The 27,930-nt window shown below is 38.8% G+C and overlaps 1 protein-coding gene across 1 annotated transcript in view; it reads left to right on the top strand.

The window, feature by feature from the left end:
- Positions 1-27,930, top strand: part of LOC122798711 (zinc finger protein OZF-like) — a 149,469-nt gene that overhangs the window by 27,978 nt on the left and 93,561 nt on the right. The window contains exon 2 of the mRNA XM_044067807.1: positions 21,843-21,969. Coding sequence (XP_043923742.1) covers positions 21,843-21,969 — 127 coding nt within the window. The remainder of the gene's footprint in view (positions 1-21,842; positions 21,970-27,930) is intronic.

Raw genomic sequence — 27,930 nt, forward strand, 5'->3', positions numbered from 1 at the left:
ATTACAATATCGTCCAAAAATCTATGATAGCTTATCCAGGAAGAGCTAAATGCACTGTTCAAAACAAATTCCTCTTCCCATTTTGCTAGGACCAAGTTAGCATAAGTGGGGGCACAAGCTGCTCCCATAGCTACTCCCTGGATCTGCTTATAAAATTCACCATTGAAAAATAAAAAATGATTCTGTAATACTGTTTCCATAAGCCATACACTCACAAGTTTATCATTATTGGACAACTTCGGGGCAGAGGGAGATTTTAGATACAACCTCTGAAAACAATTACCCCCACCCCCCAACTGAAATGTATAATGTGAACAATAGATGGACGTACAATAAGTTTCATATGTACAATTTCAGTTATCTGAATTTACATAAAGGTCATTTTGATTTATTATCCAAAGGATTAAAATACATACCTGCTACACAAGGTGATATAGCTAAATCATTAATAGAAATCAAACTATTTTTGAGAAAAATAAATCTACAATTAGTGCTCCCTAATAAAGGTCCCCAAGATAGTGTAAACATTTTAAGACGTAGATCCACATATAATCCCCCCCTTCATCCTTTATTGAGAAATTTGGAAAAAATAGTTGAGAACGAGATAAGGAAGGATGTAATAAAAGACCAAAGACCTTATTATAACTTAACTAAAGAGGAAATGAAAATTTTAACAGAACTTAAGGATGATCATAACCTAAGGGTTATGAAACCAGACAAAGGGGGGGGGGTATAGTTATAATGGAGAAAATGGAGTATGAAAGCAGGATGTATAAAATCCTATGGGATGACAATAAATATCGGCATGTATCTAGAAACGAGATAAATATTGCCTACAATAAGATAGATATAAAACTGAAAGATATGTTATTAGAAGGTTTAATTAATGGTGAGACTCTTGCTTTTTTAAGGGTGGACAAACCAAAAATTCCTATGATATTTGGTATACCCAAGATTCATAAGAGTGAGACAGATCCTCCTTTAAGACCTATTGTATCTGCTGTAGGGTCAAAAACACATGCCCTAGCCAAATTTGTTGATGTTAAGTTGAAAGAGGTGTGGATGGTTAGGAAACAAATTTTAAAAGATTCATGGAATCTCTTGAAAGTTATTCCCAACATTAACAATATAGGAAGCATTGTTTTTGTCACAATAGATGTTATTGACTTATTTTCATCTATTCCTTACAAAGAGGGTACCAGAATGTTTGAAGAAATTATTTATGAGTACCCGAAGTTGTCCAATAATGATAAACTTGTGAGTGTATGGCTTATGGAAACAGTATTACAGAATAATTTTTTATTTTTCAATGGTGAATTTTATAAGCAGATCCAGCTATGGGGGCAGCTTGTGCCCCCACTTATGCTAACTTGGTCCTAGCAAAATGGGAAGAGGAATTTGTTTTGAACAGTGCATTTAGCTCTTCCTGCATAAGCTATCATAGATTTTTGGACGATATTGTAATTTTTTGGACAGGGACTGAAGAAAAATTAAGAATTTTTATGGAATATCTAAATAGTACAACTAATTTTTTGAAATTTACATATCAAAGTTCCCCTAATGTATTACAATATTTAGACATAGAAATCTATAAAAGAGAAGGAGGTTTGGAAACTAAAGTTTTTAGGAAACCAACATACTGTAATTCCTTCTTGCATTTTGATAGTTCACACCCTTTACACGTAAAAAAGAATATTATTAAAGGTCAATACGTTAGAGGGTGTAGAATGACTAGCAATGATGAAGATTTTTTGATGGAATGTGATTTGTTGGAAAATATGTTTAAGGACAGAGGATACCCAGAAAAGTTTATTAGAGACATTAGAAATGAGGTCATAAATGGTAGAGAGACCAGATTCAAACCTATAATAAAGGGATTTGATAATGACAAGATATTTGGACAAAGTGAAAGTAAAACAACAAATACTTATGATTTTCATTCAGCCCTTACTCTAGAATATAATGCTATCAATAACAAAATAAGACACATTTTTGTAATGAATGGAATAGATTCACAGAATTGATGGACTTGGATAAGCTCAGCAAAGGGCCTATCAAGATTGTGTATAAAAACTCTAGAAGTATGAGGAATATTTTGGAAAATAAACATGCTGTAACTTCTCAAGAAAGAAAAAGAAAAGGCACTTACAAATGTGGTAGATGTGCCCAATGTATACACATTCTTAATGGGAATGAAATTAACATCAAGAGTAGGAAAAGAGTGTTAGTTAATGATAAACATTTCTATAACTGTGAGTCTATGGGCCTAGTGTACTTTGTAAGTTGTACAAAATGTCCTTCTTTCTATATAGGAAAGATGGAAAGGAAGTTAAAAAGACGAATATTTGAACATTTCAATGATATTAAAAATGGAAAGGAAACTAGCGCTTTGTACAAACATAGCAAAGAATGTCATCAAGCTAGTTTTCTTTTTTCTGTCATTGAGCATACAGATAAAGATATCAGAGGAGGGCCTTGGGAAGAGAAATTGGAGTACAGAGAGCTATGGTGGCAAATGACACTTGAATCTTATAACCCACCAGGGCTCAATGAGTATACCAGTATTCTACCTCTGCTCAAATTAAGGGTAGCTAAATTGTGAAATTTCATTTTTTGTAATCCTTACTATATTAATTAGCTCTGCATATTAATTCCCCTATGTGCAATATAATTTAGTCACTATCCCACATTTATTTAAAAGGTTATTTATTCATATTTATTTATATTTATTAATATTTATGTAATAATAAGTATTAAAATGAGATAACATTAAGGCATTATTAAATTGTGGTTTTTAACTTTTTGCAAATGTATTCGAGTATAAAAATTGTTTTTAACAAATTTTTATTTCTCAACGGAATTTTAATATATTATTTGTATGTTATATATTAAGATAGGAAGGTATTAAAGTTGTAATGTAATAATTTTAATGGTCACTAGATGTCGCTAAAGTCTAAACTACGAGTTATGCTTGCATTTTATACTGATATTTTCATTTTGTCATTAATTAATATGTTGAAAGTGGAATTTTATTTGTTTTTTAGTATATTTACAAAAGTATTCAGTTTTTTTAAAAATCGGACAGTTAATTTAAACAATGAAAACTACAATGGAATATTTTATTTTAGTGTAATAAATATGGGTAAAGTTTTTTGTTTTAACACTATAAATCAATTTAATAATTCATTAATTAATCAATTAGTGAGAGTATATAAAGATTGTTAAGAGGGTTCACTATTCATCTGAGGAAGTGCATATTTTGAAAACAAAAACGCAGTGACTTTGAAAGGCGTTAATGTTTGTATAGCATGGATTGTGCATTTTTACTTTGTTGCTGCCGTCGATTATTTTGGAGTCTCAATAAACCCTTGGAAACTACAATTCGAGTTCTTGGTTTATCCGTACTTTAGAGTTATTGACTCTAAAGACAACCACAAAGCATTCTATAGCTATGTCAAGAATCTCAATGGCAACACTCGGATCTGCTCTGAGTTACAGCACAATGGCACTAAATATACAGAACCAACTGATATTGCCAACATCCTGGCAGATAGGTTCAGTGCTAACTTTACCCCCTCTCACCCCCTAGAGGGCCCATCTCTATACCAGAAGAATGCAAAGTTCTTGTAATCACGGCTGCATAGGTAAAAAACACACTCTCCAAAGCCAAGAACACAGCATTCATGGGACATGACAATATCCCAGGCTGCGTTCTAAATGAACTACAGAATGAACTGGCACCCTACCTAAGTACCATGTTCAATCATAGCCTCACCTCAGGCTTTTTGCCCACTGAATGGTGCACCGCGATGGTTATCCCACTCCACAAAGGGGGAGCCACGACAGACCCTGGGAACTACCGCCCCATTAGCCGACGAGCCTGGTCTGCAAGGCCATGGAACGTATCATCCTGGAACTCATAAACAAAGACATTGGTAATCTCCAAACTCTGGATCCTACCCAGTTCGGGTTTGTAAAAGGCAGATCATGTCTCTTAAACCTGATTGACTTCTTTGAAGCAGTCACCAAAACCATAGATGAGGGTAAGGTGGTTCACACAGCTTATCTAGATCTCACCAAGGCTTTCGACACCATCCCCCATTCTGCAATTATAGATAAGCTCACTAAACTAGGTATAAATCCCTATGTCATAAGATGGGTTATTACTGGCTCATGGACAGAACCCACACTGTGAAAGTAGCAGACTCCAAATCCGACTTCAGACCAGTGACAAGTGGAATACCACAGGGTTCAGTCCTGGGCCCTCTCCTGTTAGCCAAACACAGAAGGTCTTTGGCTAACAAAGTTTGCAGATGACTGCAAACTAAGAGCCATAATCAAAACTCCTAACGATGTGGACTATACTACAAAAGGGCCTCACTGAGACAGATGCCTGGTGTCAAAGCCATGGCCTGAAGCTCAATGCCAAAAAGTGTATTGTCATCCCCTTTGGTAAAAACTCTATACCCATGAACTACCACATAAGTGGTAGTCTACTTAATGCCAAAAGTGTGATAAGAGACCTTGGGACACAGGTAGACAGTAGTCTCACCTTTGATAATCACATTGCCACAGTGGTCAGGAAATCCTTCTACGTGGCTCACCTCATCACAAAAGGTTTCTCATCCAGAAAAAAAAAGGTCATTGTTCCCCTCTACTCATCACTCATTATACCAGTTATAGAGTACAACACCCCTTTTGGTATGTACCTTACAAGACATCTACAACAATTGGAAAGGCCAAAGAAATACCTCACAAAGAGGATTACTGGCCTTAAACAGATGCCATACGCAGACCATCTCAGAAAACTCCAGCTTTACTCCATCGCATATCGCCTACTCAGAGGTGATCTCTGCCTAACATACAAAGCTATGTCAAACCCAGAGCTGTTGGACATGCTCCACTTAAAGAAATCCCAATCCCTCCGAGCTACACGCTCTAGGGACCTAAACCTTGTCACCACAATAAACAGAACATGCTGGAGGGATAGATTCCTGTCCCAGAGACTTCTCATACTCTGGAACAGACTACCTATCTATGTCAAACAAAGCTCCTCATTAGCACTCTTCAAGAAAAATCTTGATGATTAGATGGGAAATAGGAAATTCACCCCAGGGATCACTTCTGTGGCTGTGCTTGACAGGGGCACAGGAAAATAATTTTTTTGGGTGGTGAAAGCCAGGGTACCTTTTTGGCTAGGCTTATGTAGGCCCTAGGGCTAATAGCCTAGTACCTACCTATGAACCTAAGAAGTTTTTACTTTTACTAGGAGTCTCAACCTGGGGAGGAACATGAGCATGACCAGGACTGGGCCAGGGATTGTTTGAGCTGGATTTTATAGCTTGGAAGTTTTAGTCATTTTTACTTGTGTAGGGATGGTGTTCCAGAGCTTGGAGGTGTAACAGGAGTATAGTGAATCCCTCAATGAATTATTTGCAGTAGTAGAACTTAGTGGGGGTGTAGAGCAATAAAATGTTTTTTAATGCAGGGTATTTTTTAGGATAATATATCAGTTTGTATGCCATAACTAGCTGATAGTATGTTATCTAGTTGTTAAACTGTAGCCAGATTAGCTCTTTTAAGGTTTGGCAGTGATGAGTTCAGTGTACAGTGTTGATAGCAAACTTAGCTACTTTGTTTTAACAGGAGGCTTGTTTGGAATTTAGTGTAGAGCTTAGGTTTGTAAGGATAAGTGAAGCATATAGGATGAGGCTAGTGATTTTCTTGCTGGGTCTGTAAGGTTCTGTTCTGCATAGTAAACGCAGTCAAGTTTCTGGCGGGTCTTTGTAATTGTTTGAAGAATATGTTGATCGAATATAAGATTGTCATCTATTACAATGCTCAGTAATTTCGTCTGTGGTACTACCTCAGTTTTAGTACTATTTGCTGATGTAACCAAGAAGGATTGTTTTTGAATGAGATAATCTTTTGGGGTGAAGAGCATCAGTTTTTAATTGGGATTAAAGAGTAGATTTGAATTTTTCAGCCAGGTTTCCATTGAAGAGAAAGACATTTGGATGATTTCTTGTAGTTTGGATGTTGTGGGTGCTGTACATATTAAAGTTGAATTGTGTGCATATTGTACTGTATTTGTCTGGTGTCTGTCAGTGTGAAGCTTGTTTATAAAAATATTAAAAATATTAAAAAGAAGGGGTCCTAGTATAGATCCCTGGGGGACACCTATGGTAAATGAAAGAGTGGTCCTGTTGCCATTTGACTACCCGTTGCCTTCCAGATACAAAACTAAGCAACCATTTAATGGAGGATTGAGAGACGCATATAGAAGAGAGTTCAGTGGGTCGATGTTGGTGGGATATAATGCCAAAAGCTTTGGATAAGTCTGGAAACACAATTGACACTATGTTGCCATTGTTCCTATGCTGGTTTATAGTGTTGCTGAAGTGAAGGAGGGTGGTGGTTGTGCTGCTTTGGGGTCTGAAACCATGTTGTGTTTCCGAGAGCAGATTATTTGAATTCAGGTGCTTTAGAAGCTGTACATGAATACATTTTGAAGTATTTTTGGTAGGAGGGAGAGGACTGCAATGGGCCTGTAGTTATTAAACTCTGTAAATGTGCCACCTTTGTGTAAAAGTATAATGATGGATATTTTTTTCTAGATGGGAGGAACATATTTTTTCAAATATAGATCTGTTCATCAGTATAGAGACTGGAAAAGCAATTGCATCTGCAGCCATATTTAAGTAGTCAGAGAGGAGTTGCTTAGCAGCTAGGGTGTTTGGTTTTAGCTTATGTATGAGTTTTTTAATGGTGGAGGTTGGTACTGGGCTGAAGTCAAATAGCTGGGATATTTAGCAGAGAATGCAGGTACTGAGAGGGTGGTAGGAGTATTAATGTTTTTGAGGGACAATATTGTCTGAATAAAATAGTTGTTAAACTGTGTGGGAACTGAATCAGTAGTACTATTGGAAGTAGGGGTGGGGTAGTAGTTTTTTCTGAATATAAAAGCTTGTTTATAGATGCCCAGAAGAGTTTTGGGTTGTTTTGATGTTTATATTTGAAGGATGTTATAATATGTTTGCTTGTCATGTTTTATTTTTGTAGTTTGTCCTATTCCTCATTTGGCTAAAAGTTGAAATGTATTTTGTGTTCTATTTATGAGCCACTCTTTCCAGGCTTTGTCACGCTGTAGCGTTAATTTCTTAGTTTCCTTTGTTAGCCATGGTGCAGGATGGAATGTGACCATTTTAGTGCATACTGGGGCAAGGTTACTGAGAATTTTTAAGAATATCTCATTGAAGTGTGAAGCAGGAGAGTCTAAGGGCAAGGATTTCAGTATTTTCCAGTTATGAGGATAAGTGTGTTTGTCAAAGGTTTTGAGTTAGGAACTTGGTTGTAAATTATATGCTCATCTTGGATATTGTAACTTCTGAGAGTGTAAGTAGGTTGATGGTCACCTAGGCTGTCTGGAAGGCTACTGGCTGACCTAATTTTGTTGCGCCTATTAGTAAGAATCCAGTCTAAGGTTGATTGACTACCAGTACTTTTGTGGACTCTAGTAACTGATGTAATTAATTGGGTAAAGTCGTACAGGTTTATGGAATGAGGTGGGATGTTGTTGTTAATAATCTGCCAGTCTACATTTAGGTCTCCTAGTGTTATTGCTTCATGGTGCATATGGTGGGGTATCCAGTTTAGGATATTTTCCACATTGGAAATTTATTTTTACCTGGTGAGATATATATGGCTGGTAAACAAAGGAGCTTTCCTGCTACTGAATTTGAGATGTAATTCAAGTATTTCTACATTATTAAACTGTGGTATCACCTCTGCATATGCAGTTATATTCAGGGAATTCTTGTAGATGATGGCTATGCCACATACCCACTTATTTTTCTTGTCAAGCCTAATTATACTGAAGCCAGCTGGAGTAATTTCATGGTTATTTATGTCTTTTTTTTCAGCCATTTTTCTGTAGTTATGATTATATCTTGGGAAAATATGACAATACAAGCATGTGTGCCCTGGATTTTACTACATATACTTCAAAGAGTGATGTTTAGGCTTGAATTGGGGGATGGGAGAGGTAAAGACAATGGCTCATTTAATACTGTGCTGTTAGTGTGGGTTTTTTTCCTTTTGTTTGGGGCCAGGGTATGGGTGAATGTCTCCAGTGATTTTTTTGGGTGGAAATTTTTTGACGGAAAGTATGTAGCCAAATGCATTTGTGCTTTAGTTTTATTGGATTTTGTATGCTAACACACTTAGATTTTTTTCAATTACAGGTATCCTAAATCTAAGAAGATTTTCTGGTATAGGATGGGTGCTGTGGTGATTGACAGATCTGGTAGCTGTTGATGTAGTGAGCATGGGTTTGTAGGACTATTAATTACATTCATTTGGGAGATATGGCTATGGCTCATCTGCCTAAGTTCACAGTAAAGATTAACGTACAATGGCACAAACCGCTTGGACATACTAAATTTGCATATATATTTTTTATTTTTATATGTTTTGAGTTGGTACTCTATACTTCTCATCGAGTTACCTTGATGCCAAAAGCTTGCTTTCTTGCTTCACTCTGGATTTAAGTCTTCTTTTGGAGGTATGGTAGTTTGTAAACAGTACTGATGTGCTGAGGAGGCACACTAATAAGGTCTGATTCAGAGCTTTTTTATAATATGCAAATTAGATTGTGCTGAAGATATTAGTTTCTACTGTAAAATGTTACTGGAGAAGAGTAGTTCTAGTTACAGCAGTATAACTTCTAAAAGGCAAGCTGGGTAGAACACTTCAAGTAAACGAGTCAGTGATGCTAATTGTAGGGCAAATGTGATTGGGTTATGGTCTGATTAGTTTGATGCAGAGGTAGGTTGGAGGAAGTGTAGGGGTGGAGTTGGGATAGAGAAGGAGGGGTTGGGTGGAAATTGGGGTGGGAATTGGGGTAGGTTATGGTACGGGAGCACAGTGAGCCCGAATGTAGTGAGGGTGAGTGGAGCGGGGTCCAACAATTGTTTTTCTCAACACAGTTACTTTGCTGATTCAACCAGTAAGTCTTGGCAAAATGTAAGGTTTCCAGAAATAGTTAACTTAACTGTATGAGTTGAACAGTGTAACATAGACGCTAAGAGGGGGGGAAAGGAGAATTGCAGGGAGCAGTAGACAACCCCAGGAAGAGAAATCAGAGATTTATATTCGTGTGGTTAAGTATTTAGAGAGTTAGCGGCAAGATACTGTAGTAAAGGAAGAAAAGGAGAAGACAGTAGTCTGAAAAAGGAAGTAAAACAAAGAGTTTGTCCTGTTTCCATGGGGGTGGGAGTCAGGGTGATGACAAGCTATGTTTTGGCAGTTATTTGGGGCTGCACACAAATCTGCCAAACTGCTTGCCTATTATTATGGACTGTAGTATATACCAGTGGTGTAGGTGTTGTTAGGGTTTCTGTGGAGCCATGTCCTGTTGTACAGAGGCTGCACCAGTACAGCTACCTACTTCAGGTGTGTGTACCTGGACACTCAGCTGTCCCTATAGTCTGACTGTACAAGCTGTAAGCCGTAGCATATGTTAACGTTACTGGATTACACATATATAACTGCACACTCTTGATTCTTTCAAGGATGGACTTCAGGTTTCAGTGATAGTTACTAGGCAGTGATAGTTCCTATGCTGCCAGTGCGCAGTGTATTAGCTGGGACTGATTTGGTCAGGGTTGGCAGAGGAGGTGTAGAGATGGCTGAAAGGGATGAGAGGTTTAATTAACTCAGATGTTAGACACTTATGGTAAACCTATTATTGTGTTTGATGAATTCAATTCTGTTTGACTTGAAAAAAATGGGAACAGACAGTGCTTGTTACCAGGTTAGGCCTCATATGTATGCACCACTACCAAAGGGTGACTTCAGAGGTTCTTGTGTATGCAGGAGCACCTACTAGCAAACAAACTTCTAAAGTCCGATAGAACAAGGTAAAAAAGTGTACAGCAGTGTAGCACAGTATATCTTGCAGTCAAGTCTGTTGCTTCAAACTGCCATTAAACCCTATCTGTCCTTAGAAATAGGTACAACAACATCTGAGGTCTACAATTAACTCTTAGCTGTAGGTTAATTAGTATAACACAAACACTACAAATTTCACAATGCAGTAATAAGGATGACCATCCTATAGTCAAGTCGCTTTTTATACCTGTATTACTAGGTTTCATGCCTGCTGCCTAACACTTGCCTATGTAATTAACAGCACTATTAAACCAACACAAAATGTCTGTAGCTAAAAAGAGGGAGAAATTCTAGCTGCTCTTTTAACATGGGAGCAAGCAGGAACATGTTTTTTGTCAAAACCATAAAACACTAGCACTGGAACTTTCTCACTTTGGAGAACTGCAGTTGAACAATGTAAACACTGTTATATTTGTACTGTAGTATACTGCCTTTTAGAGATAAAAACAACCAAAAACTGTCAACAACATAATAAGAAACAATTTCTAGCAGTATAGATAGTTTTAGCTAGTAGTACTGTTTGTAGTTTGTGCTCAGTGAAATGCATTTCCAGAAAGATACTGCTAAACTACTTAGGTAGATTTTACAATCATCACAACATAGTAGCAACCTAGATCATGAAGCAGTAACTTTTGTATTACACAGATATGTACAACATGACATTTAGTAGCTGCAACCTAGAGCATGAACCAGTAACATTTATATGATATAAATATGTGTTAGAGCAAATCAATAAGTCACAAGTAGCTGACTAAAGCCCAGGGGCTCCAGAAAAGGCATGCATTCAATGTGAATTCAAAGATGGTGCCTACAGGAAACAACGTAGATCAAAGGGAGGGAGGGATGATGGGTAAACAGAGCTCAGTCTTGAGGGCTAGATGATAGAAAAACAGAGCTCTTTGGGGGTGAGGGATGATGGGAAAGTAAGCTGAAGCAGGAATAACTACTTTGACATAGGGACATTAGCAGGGTAGCACCCTTACCACATTAAAGGGAAATCTAGATAATTGGATGGGCAGCCTGAAGTTCTCTCCCAGTCTATACTGTCATAGGTTCATAGATTAGTACTAAGCTAACTGCCCTTGCGAGCCATTTTAAGCCTAGCCAATTATCCCTTGTGAGACTCAAACCCTGCACCTTGTGTTTGTAAGGCAAACACCTTAGCCATTAGGCGACCCACCCAACCCATACACTCCTTGAGGCTAGAGGGAAATTTTGAATAGAAAGTTTTGGCTAGGCTTGAAATGGTTTGCAGACTCACTGTCTAATAGTTACCTATGAGCCTATTTGTAATGCAGAAAAGTTCAAGATATGCTGAAAAAATCTTTTATGTTTTTTTTTCAGTTTTTGGGTGTGGTTCTCCTTTAAGGGTGAGGGATATAAATGAGCTGCTTGTTGTACTCCAGGGTACAGGGTTTGATTCCTTCTGCATGCTTTTGTCTGCAGTGTGACTCTGAGCAAATCACATAACCAGAGACCTCTAAAATTTGGGCAGTCATATTCATGGTCTTACCCAGTTAACAGAAGTATAAAATAAGAAAAAAAACATACAGACTTTATTGCTGTTCTTAAAACTCACAAGGACATATTTACAAATATATTGGAGCCTGCCACCCTAGCAGCTGATAAGCTACCCGCAGAGTACCTCAGATTTGCTGCAGATGTAGTCATCTACCTTGTATCCATACTTATTAACAGATCAATATCTGAATACCAAGTTCCTGCTGTATAGAAAACCTCCCATATTATTCACTTACGTAAAGGAGGTACGTCAGCAAAATTGTCTAATTATCGCTCAATAGCCATACTCTCTCCCCTGTCAAAAATTCTCAAAAAAGAGGTGTACATATACAAATCATACACTATTCACTTACTAACAAACTATTAACATTCAGCATGGATTCTGACCTTGCCACAGCACCGCCGCAGCTTTATTATCCTCCACTAACTCTGTTAATGTCCATAGAAACAATGGAAAATTTGTCTCCTTGATATTTATTGACCTTTGAAGAGCTTTTGACATGGTCTCACATAACAAACTGATTAATGCATTAACTGAACTAAAAACTAAATCTAAGTCCAGCTACCATTGCATGGTTCCAAGACTACCTAACTAGCCATCAATGAGCCGTGTAATGGCAGCAAGACCTCTCTTCTCTTCAGACTGTTACAGTAGGAGTACCTCAAGGATCAATCCTGGGTCCTCTACTGTTTTCCATATTTACTAGCAAACGTCACACTGCTACACAACGTGCTTCTGTCATACAGTACGCGGATGATTCAACATTGATATGCGCAGCATCTTCTTCTAAACAACTACAAATTATAACACAAGATGTTTTTTCAAAGGTGGAGACACGACTATCTAATTCCCAACTAATCCTAAACCCTAAACGAACTCAAGTTATGCTTTTTAACCTACAAGACACACACTGTTAATCCCTAATTTCAATATTCTATCCTTAAACAATACTATTTTCTCACCCATGACCCACACAAAATTACTAGGAGTAGTCCTTGATAGTAACTTAAGATTCGATACTCGTATTGCACAAACAATAAAAAGTACACAAAAAGCTGGACACCCTTTATAGAAACAAACAATATCTCACAAAAAAATACAAAAGTAACTATCGCTCAAACACATCTCATTTCATCTCTGCTGTATGCCTCACTAATTCTCACCAACCTAAAGAAATCTGATTTAGCCAAACTACAATCATGTTATAACAAAATTGCCCAGTTTGCCAAAGACTCACCATTTAGGTCACACGACTGCACAGCACTCAGGAAACTTAACTGGCTAGAACTTCCCCAACTTCTACTCTACAACCAACTCTCCACAGCCCATACAATTCTAAACCGCGTAAATAAGACCTCTTCCCTCCTAAATTTCCCACTCCCTTACTCCCCTGAAAGAGATCTGCATTCTAAAATTAAAACCCTATTGACAACAGTTAAAGCCAATAATTCTGCTGGCGACTCCCTCTGTTCTAACTATATAGCTGAATCTGGGATGAACTCCCTCCTAACATAACTAATACTGCTAACCCACTGTATTTTAAAAAGATACTCAAACCATATCTATTTAAGTCTTGGCTATGTTCATGCAACACCCCTGGATAAACAACATTTTCCCCCCAAAACAATCGTAAAATATTTTCCACCTTTATTTTCTGGGTTACAAAAACTGAATATCAGTATATACGTCACTCACTAATGATGAACTGTAATATTTGTCATCAGGAACGTAACTGTACTATTTGTAATCTGAATGTAACTTAGTGTACTATATCTGTATACTCATGTTATCTGTATTTACACTACTCAATAACTGTGTACATTCCCATTGTTACTATTATTATTTATGTAAAGGTTTACTTTTTAGTACTGCTTCCATAGAGTGTATTTACTCCAGTGCTTTTCTATGTAAATGTTTTGACTTGTTATGTAAATTTTTGTGACTTTTTAATTAATTTGGAGCTTTTCTCCCTGGGCCTCTGCTGGAAAAGGACTTGTGTCCAGTCAGACTTTCCCGGTTAACAAATGTAAAATAAAAAATATAAATTAAAATAAAATACAATAAATAAAATTTTCCTCCATTCAGCTGTGCTCAGTCATAGTATAAAACATAATTTATCCTACCTCAAATAATTTTTTGTGGCTTTCCCACTGTTATTTAAGCTAGCAACTGCATTTCGCCTGTTTTATTGCTACTTTAAGTGATTTCTGCATTTTACACTGTTTATTGCACTTTAAGTTACTAATTGTTGCAAATTGTTTCTGTAGGCTACACACTAAAGTGCGCTAGCCGATTTACAGCAATTACTGTCTGTTTTTTTCCTTGTCTCTGTAATAAAACAAAAAAAATCTCTTGTTTTCCTACTGAACTAGAGTAGTCCAGTTTCAGAGTTGCTGATCCCTGGGCTTTGTTTTTAGTTCCTGTTACTGATCCATTGCCTTATTAGGAAGGAGGGAAGTTTCTTTGCTTACCAGTGGGAGTGGGAAGCACTGAGCGGCTTTTGTCTGATTTGGTGAAGTTTCAGCCAGAAACTAGTAGTCCATTGGTCGCTTTGGGCCAATTCCTAGCTCCCTTCAGCCCCTGCTATAAAACACGCTTGATTTAGCTGAGTTACCACTGTTGCACACAAGAGCAGCGGCGGTTAAACAAGGTTAAACTATTTGGGCCATCTAAATTCCACTCTTCCAATTTTCCCTTAAAACTACCTTCCTCGAGCTGTACTGCTGATCTAACCAGCATATCCTATAACTGAAAGTTCATCTCTACTTGATTCCCAAGTAGACTATTCTCTATCTGTAAAGCCTAGCACTTACTCCTACAGTACTTGCACCTTGATAAAGCACTCTTATTATAGATAGTACCCCACCAGCCTAAAACCCACTTCCCGGAGTCCTTTGAAAGTCTCTTTATCTACTACTTCTAGTATGTCGAGGGATCAGTTGCTAGTGTCCTCTCCAGCTCAACTGGTGAACCTGGGAATATTGAGGCAATGTTACAACTGCCTCATGTACACAGACAATCCTCTCCTTCTCCCACAAAACACAAATACATGCGAGATGCAACTATACGGCCAAACTGCAGCCTACCGTCTCTCAACATAGGACTGGCAAGACCAGACAGGAGGAGAAGGTAACCACACACAATACATACCCAGTCACACATGGTACCATCACAACTTCAAATCATACACATACTCACACAAAGACATACTCAGAGGCTCTGATCAAAAATTTACCAAAACAGCAGAGGCCACCAAAGCAGACACCCAAACAACTACCACCTCACGACCCAACACATGCAACACATAGACCACACAGTCAGAGTGTCAAACAGTCACAGCCCTTAAGGCCAAACAAAATGCCAGACACACTTGTCATTGGTGATTCCATAGTCAGACACACTGACGTCCCGCTCACCAGACTGAGTAAAGAGAAGGTCACAGTAAGCTGCCTGTCAGGCGCTAGAATCCGCCACATAACGCAAGCACTCAGGTCTCTCAACAGCAGGTACAAGTACGACTCAGTCATTGTCCACGCTGGTGTCAACGACCTGAGACGTACCTCCTTGGACTACATGAAAAGGGACATCGAGGAGCTCTCTGATTATGTAGCCCAGGCAGGTATGACCCTGACCTTGAGCAGTATCCTACCTTCACCTAGAATGATGCCACAATACAGTGATAAGATGATCAGCTTTAATAATTGGCTTAAATTCTGGTGTCATTCAAAGGGATCCAATGTCTGTCTGCCTGGGATGACATGCTGGACAAGCCACGCTGCTAAGGGACGGCTTGCACCTGTCACCCTGGGCTTCGGATATTGGCAAAGGCTCTTGCCACCCCATAGTGCCTTTTTAGGCAAGGCTCAAATTCTAAACCTACCACCCTAGAACACCAAAAGGAAAAAAACTAAGGGTAATGCTGCTCAATGCCAGAAGTCTCAATCTCAAGATGCACGCACTCGAGGCCCTTCTCAATATGGAGAACATCGATGTCTGTGCTGTGACAGAAACCTGGTTCAAGGCTCCTGAGAGCACCCCAGCACTAACAGGTTTCACCTCATATCATGCATTCCGCCCCAAAATCCGGACAACACCAAGAAAGGAGGGGTGTCCATATTCATAAAGGACACCCACACCTCAAGGTTGGTGGCAACGCATGATGCATCGGAGACCATCCAGGTGCAATTAACCATAGGCAAGACTGCTCTGCAATTTGTAGCATGTTACAGGCCACCCTCTCAAACTCAGGAACCTCACATGGCCTTCCTGAAAACATTGGAGGGATAAATGTATCTCCAAACACCATCATACTAGGTGACTTTAACTACCCTAATATAGACTGGGAACACTACTCAAGCCCGAACACTCTAACCCAAAGATTCCTGGAGTTCATAAACTCAAATGCCATGGAACAACTAGTCACCATCCCCACAAGAGGAGAAAACATACTTGATCTCATCGTCACGAACATGGGATCAAAATGTTCAACACCGGAAGTATACCCCTCACTGGTGAGATCAGATCATAAACTAATCTCGCTGGAGGTCCTCATCCGCCCCACCTGAAACAAAAAGACCACAGTGAAAACTTCTCAAAAGCCGATTTCACACTTCTAAAAACTAGTGTGGTCTCCTTTAAGGCCCCTGAGCCAGTGGTAAACATTACTCAAACCGCTGAATCACTTACAAATGCCTTCTACCAGCACCTACAGGACTGCATGGATCAGGCAATCCCAAACAAAACTAAGACTCTCTGTACCAAAGGCAAGCGTCCAGTCTGGTGGACCCCAGCCATAAACAAGCTCTACAACAAAAGGAGGAAGCTACTACAAGATAGAGCAAAATCCTTGAAAGGTAAGACACCTTTGATCATTATAAGTAAAAACTAAGAGCTCTCATAAAATCATCCAAGGCAAATTTTGAGAGAAAAATCGCCAAGGACTCTAAAGAGAATCATAAGGCCTTCTTTAGCTATGTTAGAAACCTAGGAGGAAACTCCCAGATATGCTCAGAATTAGTTCAAAATGATGTGAAAATTACTGAACCTACACACATTGCCAACATACTGGCTGACAGGTTCAGTGCAAACTTCTCCCTCCCCAAAAGGAGAGATATCTATTCCAGAGGATTGTAGCCCCCAAACATCTCCAACGCCCAGGTGAGAACTGCCCTCACTAAGGCAAAAACACAGCATCAATGGGACGGGATGGTGTCCCCGGCTGTGTGGTTCATGAACTCAATGAGGAATTAAACCCACAGTTAGGACAGCTGTTTAATGTTAGCCTCACCTCAGGATACGTGCCCAAGGAGTGGCGACTGTGGTCCCACTTCATAAGGGCGGTGCCTCCACAGACCCTGGAAATTACCGCCCATTAGCTTGACAAGCCTTATCTGCAAAGCCATGGAGAGGATCATAATGGAACTCATAAATAAAGACATAGGGAACTTGCAGACTTTGGATCCAACTCAGTTTGGCTTTGTCAAAGGCAGATCCTGCCTCTTAAACTTGGTTGACTTTTTCGAGACAGTCACCAAGGCCATTGATGAGGGAAAGGCAGTCCATACAGCCTACCTCGACCTGGCAAAGGCCTTCGACACAATACCCCACTCAGGTATCATCGAAAAACTCATCAGCTTGAATGTAAACCCATACATCACAAGATGGGTTGCAAACTGGCTAAGTGACAGAACCCACAGGGTCAGGAGTTGCTGGAGCCATGTCAGACTCAAAGCCTGTCACAAGTGGTGTCCCACAGGGCTCAGTCCTGGGTCCACTCTTGTTCGGCATCTACTTTTCTGAAGTACAAGCAAACACAGGAGGGTTATGGCTGACAAAGTTTGCAGATGACTGCAAATTGGGCCATAGTCGAAAACACATCTGACACAGATATCCTCCAGAAGGGCCTCACAGAAATGGATAACTGGTGCCAGAGCCATGGCCTGAAGTTAAACGCCAAAAATGCATAGTCATACCCTTTGGGAAAAACAAGGCTACCCCTAGCTACCATATAGGTGGCAATCCACTGAGCACAGAAAAAGTCATCAGAGATCTGGGGACCCAGGTTGACAGTAGCCTTTCATTTGACACTCATGTTGCTAAAGTAGTTAGGAAAACCTTCTATATCACCCACCTGATCATGAAGGGATTCACATCTAGATCAAGGGAGGTCATCGTCCCGCTGTACTCATCACTTATTAGACCTATGATTGAGTACAATGCCGGCTTCGGAATGTATCTGACCAGACACCTGCTGCAGCTTGAAAGGCCCCAAAAGGTCCTCACCAAAAGGATAAAGGGTCTCAAAATATGTCTTATGCTGCCCGACTGAAAGAACTCCAGCTCTATTCAGTCTCATACCGCTTGCTCAGAGGTGACCTGCGCCTGACATATAAGGCCATGTCAAACCCAGATTTGATGAATATGCTTCACCTCAAAACATCTAGATCCCTCAGAACCACAAGGGGGGAGACTTAAACCTTGACACGGTTATAAATAGAATGTGCTGGAGGGACAGATTCATCACCCAGAGACTCCTATGCTGTGGAACAAAATCCCGGTACATGTGAGGCAGAGCACCTCTCTGGTCTTGTTCAAGAGGAATCTTGACCAATGGATGGGAGATTGCAGATATACCCCAGGGATTACTTCAGCGTCACTGCTTGACAGAGGCACAGCAAAATGATAGGCATAGTTTTTATTCAAACTAAAGGGGTGGCGAAAGCCACATAACTATGGGCTAGGCTTATAAATGCCCTTGGGCAGATAGCCTAGTATAAAACATAATTTATCCTACCTCAAATAATGCTAGAACAACATTGTTAACTTTTATTAGGACCTGTTTTCAAGTACACATAGAAACTTGTATGGTGCTCATTTCAATTGCAGGTAGCTCTTGCACACCTATGCTGTCCTTGTCACCACTTAGTGTGCCATTAGACTTCACCAGATGCAATGATAAAGTAAATATGGAAATTAATCTGTAAAATGCAGATACAGAGTTTCTGCAGACATGAGCTGGCCTAGTCACCAGCTGTATATTTATACTTTGTCGTTAACCTTTATAGTATAATAAAATACAGACTTGCAGATGCTGTACCTTTTATGTTTACTGCGGGTTTGGTATTATAAACCCTTATGCTCAGATGAGTGAACCTAGCCACTGACTTTAATTTTATTCTGGAAACTGCATGTTAAACTCCTCTTATTCTACCAACTTTTAAAATTTGTAGTATTAATATTCAAAAATACACTCTGATTTTCGACTCTTATCTCTGATTTGTACTATTTGTTACTCTTATTCTAGAAGTAAAAGATTAAGGGCTTCCTACTGAAGTGTTGAGACTTGCATTGCTGAGCCCTGAGATGCTGGAAAAAAAAACAGCAACAGATGTCAAACATGGCTTTTCTCATTTAAACTTCTTTTTTGCAAGGGCAAGCACCCCTCTGCACCCCATGACTTGGAAGCACAGTCACCCACCCCTGACCTTGTGTGTGTGTGTGTGTGTGTGTGTGTGTGTGTGTATGTGTGTGTATATGTGTGTATATATATATATATATATATATATATATATATATATATATATATATACATATATAGGTCCCCTACACATGATCGAAATTTCAGAATGCCGATGCTCATTGCCCATATGGCTGAAACCATATGATCGACTTTTGAAATTTTGATCATGCAGAACGGGTATCTTTGTATAGTGCGGAATGGGAAGATTCCTATCTTCTGCACTGTAGTGTGATCTCGGAGTTGGTATATTTAAATTGCAGGTGGTGTGGGAGTCGCAGGGGCGCTTGCCCCCTGCTAGCAACCTGTAGGTAAGTTTTTGTTTTGTTTTGTTTTTTTTTTTTACATGTTCGAAATTTCAAAAGTTGATCATATGGTCTCTGCCGTATGGGAATCAGCTTTCTGAAATTTCGGTCATGTATAGTAGACCCACATATATATATATATATATATATATATATATATATATATATATATATATATATATATGTGTGTATATATATATATATACACACACACACACACCATTTTCAAAATTGTCTTAATTTTGTGAAAAGGGAATATTCCCAGAAATGTCAGTCATAGACTTAGTAAATGCAAGTCCAGATTTCAGTCTCTACATTCCAGTAGTTGCATTAATGAGTCTTGATATTTCAAATGGTTACGGCAGTTAAGCTGTGCATGCATGTTGGAACATTGTAGCAGAAGGATATGCATCTTCCTGGGTTTATGCTGAAAAGATAAACAGGACACTAGTTTGGGGCTGTCTATTTTCTCCAGTATAGAGTGGTCTTGAAGTTGGTATAAAACTTGTCCGGGAATGTGGGGAAGGGGTACAGATGGGCTTGCCCCTTGCAAACACATTGTTTTTGGTGGTTTTATAATCTTGACTGTGACTTGCAGTTGAGTGCAGGATGGACTCTGATTCAATGACAGTTCATTGGAGTTTTCATTAAGGAGCTAAATATTACATATTCAGGACAGATTGTTATCTGAATTCACCAACATCATCATATTTATGGAAATCCATTTGCTTCTTTTTATGACATTGTCGTAAATATGCTGCTGGCAGTCTGAGCATTATGAGAATGTCCAGTTCTGATTCAGAAAGAGGCTACAGATTTCAACAGAGTTATGCATGAGATGCTGAGTGCTTTATAAAGGAATTAATAACATCCAGAGCAACTTTATGTAGGAGCTATTTTTTTAATTCCAAACAATAAACGCTTGCTAACCAGAAGGATTGTTTTCACTGTGTTCTTTTTATATTAATATCATGAAGTAAAACAATTTTAAACTATAGGAAATAAATGCCAGAAATGCTTCCAGACATTTGTGCTCGTATGTGATTATCTAGATGTGTTATAACCCAATATCAAAACCGTTTCTAATGTTAGACCATCCTTGATGTCTGGGCTTAATATTCAATTGACTTTTGATTTTATTTGTTTATTTCTAAACTGGATTAGTGAACTGGTCCATCTTAGTTACCTTCAGTTATGTTCTATGATACAAATGCAAGTACAGATATAATACACGGGGGTAGTTTAAAGCAGCTGTTTAGGGAAACATCATTCCCTCCAAAAGAGCTGTCAGAGTTTGCACTGTAACTTCCAATGGGCAGAGCCTAAACTTTTTGATAGAGTCAAATTATGTCCTCACATTTCAAAAAATGTTCATCTCTCTGGAATCCTAGGGTTACTGAAAAAGTGTAAATGGCAAACTTAAACACAAACTATTCTATATTGGTAGTTTTCTTTAGGTTCTAGGTTTTAAACTGGATTTTATAAGTCACAGTCAACATAGTTAAGTTTGTACTAATGTCTAAACCACTTAAAATATTTCTGCAACCATTCAAGTCACCCACATACTGTTAATAACATTTTGTTCATCCATCTGAGAGCTTTTATGTTTTGCTGAGCAGGTCTGTTTGTGCTACCTAGCTGTTGAGATATTTAGAAAAACATGAAATTTATAACAATATTAATAAATATTTAAATGAACTGCAGTTAATATCTCTTTACTGCACTAGACAGAGGTCAAATATCAACACAGCTGTGTTTTCCATCGTGTAAACTCGAAGATGAAATATTTTAACTCTTTGTGTGTGCTACAGGTTTTGGAATTATTAATGGAAAAATGAACAAGGAATTTGACACCTTGAGTAGTTAGTAGGATGCAACTGCAGAAACACCTGGCGGCATCGCTTGTCTGTAATGAGGTGATATTCAAACAGACACTGATTTTAAACCTTTATCACTGATTTGTTCCTTACTGTTGTTGGCTTTGATTCCTGTGATTTACCATTTCTTTTCGTCTTGATTGTCCTCTGCTGCTAATTCTGTTGAGATAGATATAATGCCTTACCAGGAGTGAATAAACATACATGATCATCTTGGATGTTAACCTGTCCTGAAATAGTTACGTTTTTACTAATCTCCAGCTGACTAGGAGGAGGTAACTACAGTTCTGCATTGCTTGACACCAGTCTTTACAACTCTGCATTCTGTTTAATTCCCAGCTAGTGCACCTTCTATTTGGAATATGCAGGTCCTCCCTGTATCCATATGGATCTTTGCTTGGATCTGCCATTTCCTTGTCATTGCAAAGACATGCTGATAACTGAATTGATGAACCTTAATTGCCTGTAGTTGGGTGTGTGTGTGTGTGTGTGTGTGTGTGTGTGTGTGTGTGTGTGTGTGTGTGTGTGTGTAACAAATTAATGAAGCAGAGAACAAAGACATCCACACTGACCTTTCAACCTATTTTGTTGCATTTTTATGTAAACACTTCATATTTATATGTTTGTACAGTGCAACCAAGAATAAGCAAACAAACTCTATGTACTTTTAGGTACCAGAAGGATTTGAAGATGTTGCTGTTGGATTTTCAGGAGAGGAATGGGGCCTACTGAGTGACCAGGAGAAAGAGCTACACAGGGAGGTGATGGTACAGAACTATGAGAACATGATTTCTGTAGGTAAGGAGGGTCTCAGAAGTTATCTAAGGGTGTATTTCTTTTTATAATTGCAAAAATGCTCTTATGTGTAAGGCAAATACAGAATGGTTCAAGAGATTCTGTCGTCTCACTTTTGGTCCTTTCTGTGAAGTGCAGTAAACTACACTGATGTTAATCTTACTGGCTTTCATCGAGATAATCTGTGATAACCACTGTGCATTCACCTTTGCTTTTCTACAGAAATTATCTAGGAGTTTTAAGCTTGTTAACTAACCTACAATCACATTTTCCAAGTTCTGGTTGCTGCAATCAAACTCTGCTACATTTTTCATCTAATTAGATGAACCAGTGCATCATAAAGGCATCAGCTGTTTTTTATGCTGGGCATGTTAAAACAGAATAGTATTTATGCATGGTTAGAAACACTGATTTTTTTTCAGTTATCTTATATTATTTTTATGTAGAAGATGCCCCGTATCATCTTTGTAGCTCTTCATTATACATGCACCTTTATTTCTTTGAATTTCTAAGCATTAATCACATGATCTAGTATCTGTTTGACAAACTTACTAATACACCTGTTCAAATGCTCAGTGTTCAACATCTACTAATAGGGTCTATATTATGTCGTCGAAGGGTCTGTTAAGCGAACGTCCTTTGACTGACATATAAATATCGAACTACGAAAACTTTGAACGGCCAAGTAAGCGATTTTTTTCCCAGGGAAAATAATGGATTGGCCAATAAAAAAAACAAACCATCAAACTCTTAAGAACTGGGCCCCCCCACCCTTAACTAAATATACCAACTCTGAGATCGCACTATAGTAGAGGTAAAGGCAAATTCCCGATAATGGCCAAGCAGTTTTTTCTCCTGGGAAAAAATTAGCTTACTTGGCTGTTCGAACTTTTTGTAGTACGACATTTGTGTTGATCAAAGGGCGTTCACTTAACAGACCCTTCAACAATGTAAATGGGACCCTTACTAATAAGTATGTTGTATACTCTAATAGTTGCCTTTATTTTGTATTCATAGGTGTGTGCTAGGCTAATGGCCCTGGAGCCTTTACAAGTCTAGCCCATAGAAGTGCCCTGGCATCATGCCGCCCGACATTAGTTCCCAGTGCTTCTATCAAGTAGAGCCACTGAAGTGATCCCTGGGGTGAAAGCTGAATGTATTAATGTAATCTAATCAGCAAATGTATGTGCAGTCATTGATGTGTATCACTTAATGTTTATACTTGTTTATTACTGGATGTCTGTTTTAAAAAAAAATGCTTGTAATATGTTGGAGGTTTTCTTGGTGCCCCTGCTGAGAGCGTTTTTTATCAAAACCAATTTGGACAAACCTGGCAAACAAAATATAATAAATAAAATAAGCATAGGCCACCTGCAGTATACATGGTTAGTTACCCTCTATCCTCATAAGCTCATTCCCAAGTTTGGCTCACCATTAGGCCATATGAATGCTTAGTCACTCTAGGCTCATCCCTGTGCCTGGGTCACCAACTGAACGAATGTCCAGCCAGTTAAGCCTAACCTAAAATTGGACCACCTGCAGCAGAGATGAATGGCTATCCTGTCTTACTTAAACTCTCCCAAGACAGTTATTCACCTGTTCTGCTGATGAATGCCAGTCCTATCTTAGCTTAAGTTCACCTATGTTTGGATCACCAGCAGCAAAGATGAATGCCCATCTTCTTTTTTACTTGAGGCCTACCTCAACATTAGGCCAAGACTGGGCCACCAACAGCACAAATAATGATCCACCCTCTGTCACTCTAACCTTATAATGTGGGTCATCAGAAACAGAGATGGCTGCACACTGTCTGTCATCTTAAGATCATAGCCAAACCTGGGTCAATAGAAACACAACAGTTACCCATCACATGTAACACTAAGCGCCTTCATAAACCTAGTTCAACTGCAGAGCAGATGGTTACTAGCAGCAGAGATAAATACTTAATGTCTCGCTCCAAAGTCTTGTTCACCATTACTTCACATGGATGCCACAGTCTGATATTCTGAGCCCATTCCTAGGTTCGGTCAGTAGCAGCACAGTTGAATTTCTACCCTCTCTGAAGCTTACCCTAAGACTGGGTCACCAGAAGCACAGATTATGAACCCACATCTGTAACCCTGAGCTTTTTCGCAAACCTTGGTGAAGTTCATGTGGCAAATGACTTCAAACCCTGTGCCATCATCAGATTGTGGCCATTAACAATACAGATGGTTGGTCACGGTTTGTTATCTCAGATTCATTTCTAATGCTTTGTCACCTACAGTAAGGTTGCCCCATCATGCTTTTTAGTTTCTAAACCAGGTTCTCCAGCTTATAGGTTCAGTGGTGACTAGGTTATCAGCCCAAGAGCCATTTTAGGCCTAGCCAAGCTTACCCCAAATTTACCAAAATATTTCCGACATGTCAATACCCTAAGGAATTTTATATTTATGGTATAGACTTATACACATCAAGCGTTCACATGTTGCTCCTGACTATTAGGGACGTAGGTGCCAAAGCAAGGGTAAAACTTCAATTTCCTATCCAGTGGTCCAAGTTACATTTAAATAGGGTTAGTATGAGCTTTGCTTCACATGGATGGGAAGCCTGTTCCAGAGAAGGGGGTAATATCTGAGACACATACCTGCCCCTCAAACATGTCCTGTTTATGTATCAGACTAGGTTTAGTTCCTAGTTCGCATGCTTAGAATGGTATTTGTTTAGTGGATGTGCAATAGCTCCATCAATGTGGGATCAGAAGATGCCTTGTAGGCTAGGCATGGATCTCATTGCAGCAGTCTGTATGAGACTGAATACTGAGATAGAGCTTTGAGAAGGTCTCCACAGGACTTGTTTACTCCTTATATTCTTTTTCTGAGGAACCTCTGTGGTCTCCCAAGCTGTTGTAAGTGCCTGGTGAAGTATATGCTGAACGGTGCATTGAACTCTACAATCAGTCCAATGAAAGCTAAAAACAGTCTGATGAGAGCTGAGTATAGTGTAGCAATTACCTCCTTGGACCTGGATGCCATGTCTTATTTGTAAGTTGTGCAATGTAGAATGATTTTTCTCACAACTGTAGACACACAATGGTCAAACAAAATGTTATTGTCAATATGTGTTCCCAGATCCCTGGCCCCTGGGTCTACTTTTAGGGGTGTATTATCAATGTGGTAATTTCCAGGGTTGGATGCACATAGAGTCCATGACTATAACACTAGTTGTTGGTGTGTGTCAGGTACTCTTGAAGGGTATCTGTGTTTTAGGGTGTTCATTGAACATGCCCAGTTTGCACTAATCTGTAGTCTTAGTCAGACAGAGGCTCTTGACATTTGCCTTGACTTCAGAGACAAAGATGCTAAAAAGGAGAAGCCCCAGCACTGATCACTGTGAGACTATGCTAGTGACTGGGAATTTTTGTTTAGATGGATTCCCTTATCCTAACTTCTTGCATCCTATCAGTGAGCCAGCTGTCTATCCATCATGGTGACATATGGATTTATGCTGCATTTTGTAAGTCTGGCTACAATGCCCGAGTGAGGCATTGTGTTGAACACCTTGGCCTGGTTAGTTTAGGCGATGTCCACTGTTTTTCCCTCATCCATCTCTTTAATGAAAAGAGGTCCATTACGATAGGTAGACATGATCTGTCTTCGGCAAAACTGAACTGGGCAGGGTTCAGTGTCTGTAGGTCTCTTATGTCATGGTTTATCAGATCCATGATAATTCTTTCCATGGCCTTGCATATAAAACTAGTCAATCTTATGGTTGTGTAATTCCTTGAGAAATCTGTGTTAGCCTACCCCCCTTTTGTGTAGAGGGATAACCATTGCAGTCCTCCAGTTCTTTGGCATAAATTTGGTCTGGAGGATATGGTTAAATAGAGATTACAGCGGACCTGACAAGTCATATTTCATACTATTCAGGAAACAATTAGCATGGATCTGATAAACAGTGATATAGTAAACCTACTGACACTGGACCATCAGATGAGGAGTTGAAAACACAACTGCAAGTGGTTAAAACTTTCTCAGATTATCCAAGAATGTCATTTTGTCGTGATAAATATGCAAAATCAATGTTTAAAGTGGGAAAGCTGCAGCACCAAAAAATGTCAGTCTGAGAGAGGAATTTGATATAAAGGAACTTGAGCAGAAAAGAGAGTGTAAATATTTGGAACGCTGGAGGGATTGGCAATAAAACATGAATAATTGCCAAAAAACTCTGTAAGGAGTACTTAAAAAACACTTTAATACTGAAAACTGCCTTGTCATCTAGGAATACACTCCAAGCTATTATCTGCTCTTCCTGTTCCAATTTACACTTTTGGGGTGATTGGCCCCAAAAAATATCAGTTGGACAGGAAAACAAGAAAAATGTTTCATGCTTATCAAATGATATACAAAAATCAGTTACCAAGATTATATATTTGTCATTCTGAAAGAAGTATGGTCCTCCTGTAAACTTATTACATGTATGGATCTAAGTTGTGGGACTACATACATATCTGCTGACCTCACCAGATCCAAACACAGTGAAAGTTTTAATACATGAAGAGAAGAAGTCTAAGATGACTTCCCTGCTTAGTTTAGCAGATGCAAATCGGTGTCAGGCAGGAATGAAAATTAAATCAGAAGCAGACAAAAATCAGACAGCAACTGAATTTGTCAAAAAAAAAAAAATAAAAAACAAAGGACATAAGGACAAGGAACAGGCGAGAAGGAAAGAAATGTGTAAAATGCATAAATATTATGGCAAGTACAGAAATCTGGAACAGCATCATGTCAATCATGATTTGACACAGGAAATGGTTAAGGCAAGGTGAACTGAAAACAAAAGATGAGAGATTAATAATGACAGCCCAGGATAGTGGACTACATACAAATTGGTTTACAAAGTTTATTGAATATGTGGGAGAAGCGGACAAATGTGGGTTCTGAAAAAAAAAGCTGGAAACTGTCACACTTTTTTTTTTTTGCTGGGTATGATACAGTCATGGCATGGGGCCTGCATGCTGAAAGGCACAATGATGTGGCAAGACTGTTGCATTGGATATTGTGTAAATACTGTAATACTGAAGTCGTTGAAAAGCTTTGTAGAAAATTATAAAGTATATATCACATGGGATCACCCATTATCAACAGTTAAAAAAATAAAATCAAGAAAACCAGGTATGGTAGTCCAGGAAAAAAAGACAAAAGTAGCATTGATCATTTAAATTGCTACACCCTGGGATTTCAGTATCTTGTGTACACAGAGATACAGTGTCATGAAATACCAGGATTTACAGGCAAAATCGAGAGCAGTGTGGAGGGAGGATACACAGACAGTTCCATTAGTAGTAGGACCAACAGGTCTAATAAAAAATAATTTACAGTCATATTTAGATATGTTACCAATACATGTGACTCCAAGAGTCTGAAAAGAGTCTGTTCTGGGCGCATTGCGGGTGCGACAAAGAGCACTTTTGGTTGACATCAAAGATTGAAACAATATTAATTTTATGAACTTTAATCATGCCCTGACTTAGGATTGGGGTCCCTTCCCATTATGGCATTAGAAACTCAAAAAACTTGGAGATATTAACCTTGGAGGCATCCTTTGATTATCATGAGTCCATTAAGCAGTGTTCTTGGCCTTAGAGAGTGCAATGAGGACCTGCTCCTAGTGATAGTTTATGAAGAAATGGTAGACTGTATTACCTGGGGTTGAGGTTAAAATTAGAATATACAGTGGATATTAAAAGTTTACACACCCCTGTTAAAATGCCAGGTTTTTGTGATATAAAAAAATGAGATTGCAATAAATCATTTCAAAACTTTTCCCACCTTTAATGTAGCCTATAACCTGTACAATTCAATTGAAAAACAAACAAATCTGTTAGGGGAAAAAATATAAAAAATAAAAAACGTACAATAAGCTGGTTGCATAAGTGTGCACACCCTTAAATTAATACTTTGTTGAAGCACCTTTTGATTTAAT

The sequence above is a fragment of the Protopterus annectens genome, chromosome 3.part1 (genome assembly GCF_019279795.1).
Source record: "Protopterus annectens isolate FY-2018-M chromosome 3.part1, PAN1.0, whole genome shotgun sequence".
Classification (NCBI taxonomy): domain Eukaryota; kingdom Metazoa; phylum Chordata; order Ceratodontiformes; family Protopteridae; genus Protopterus; species Protopterus annectens.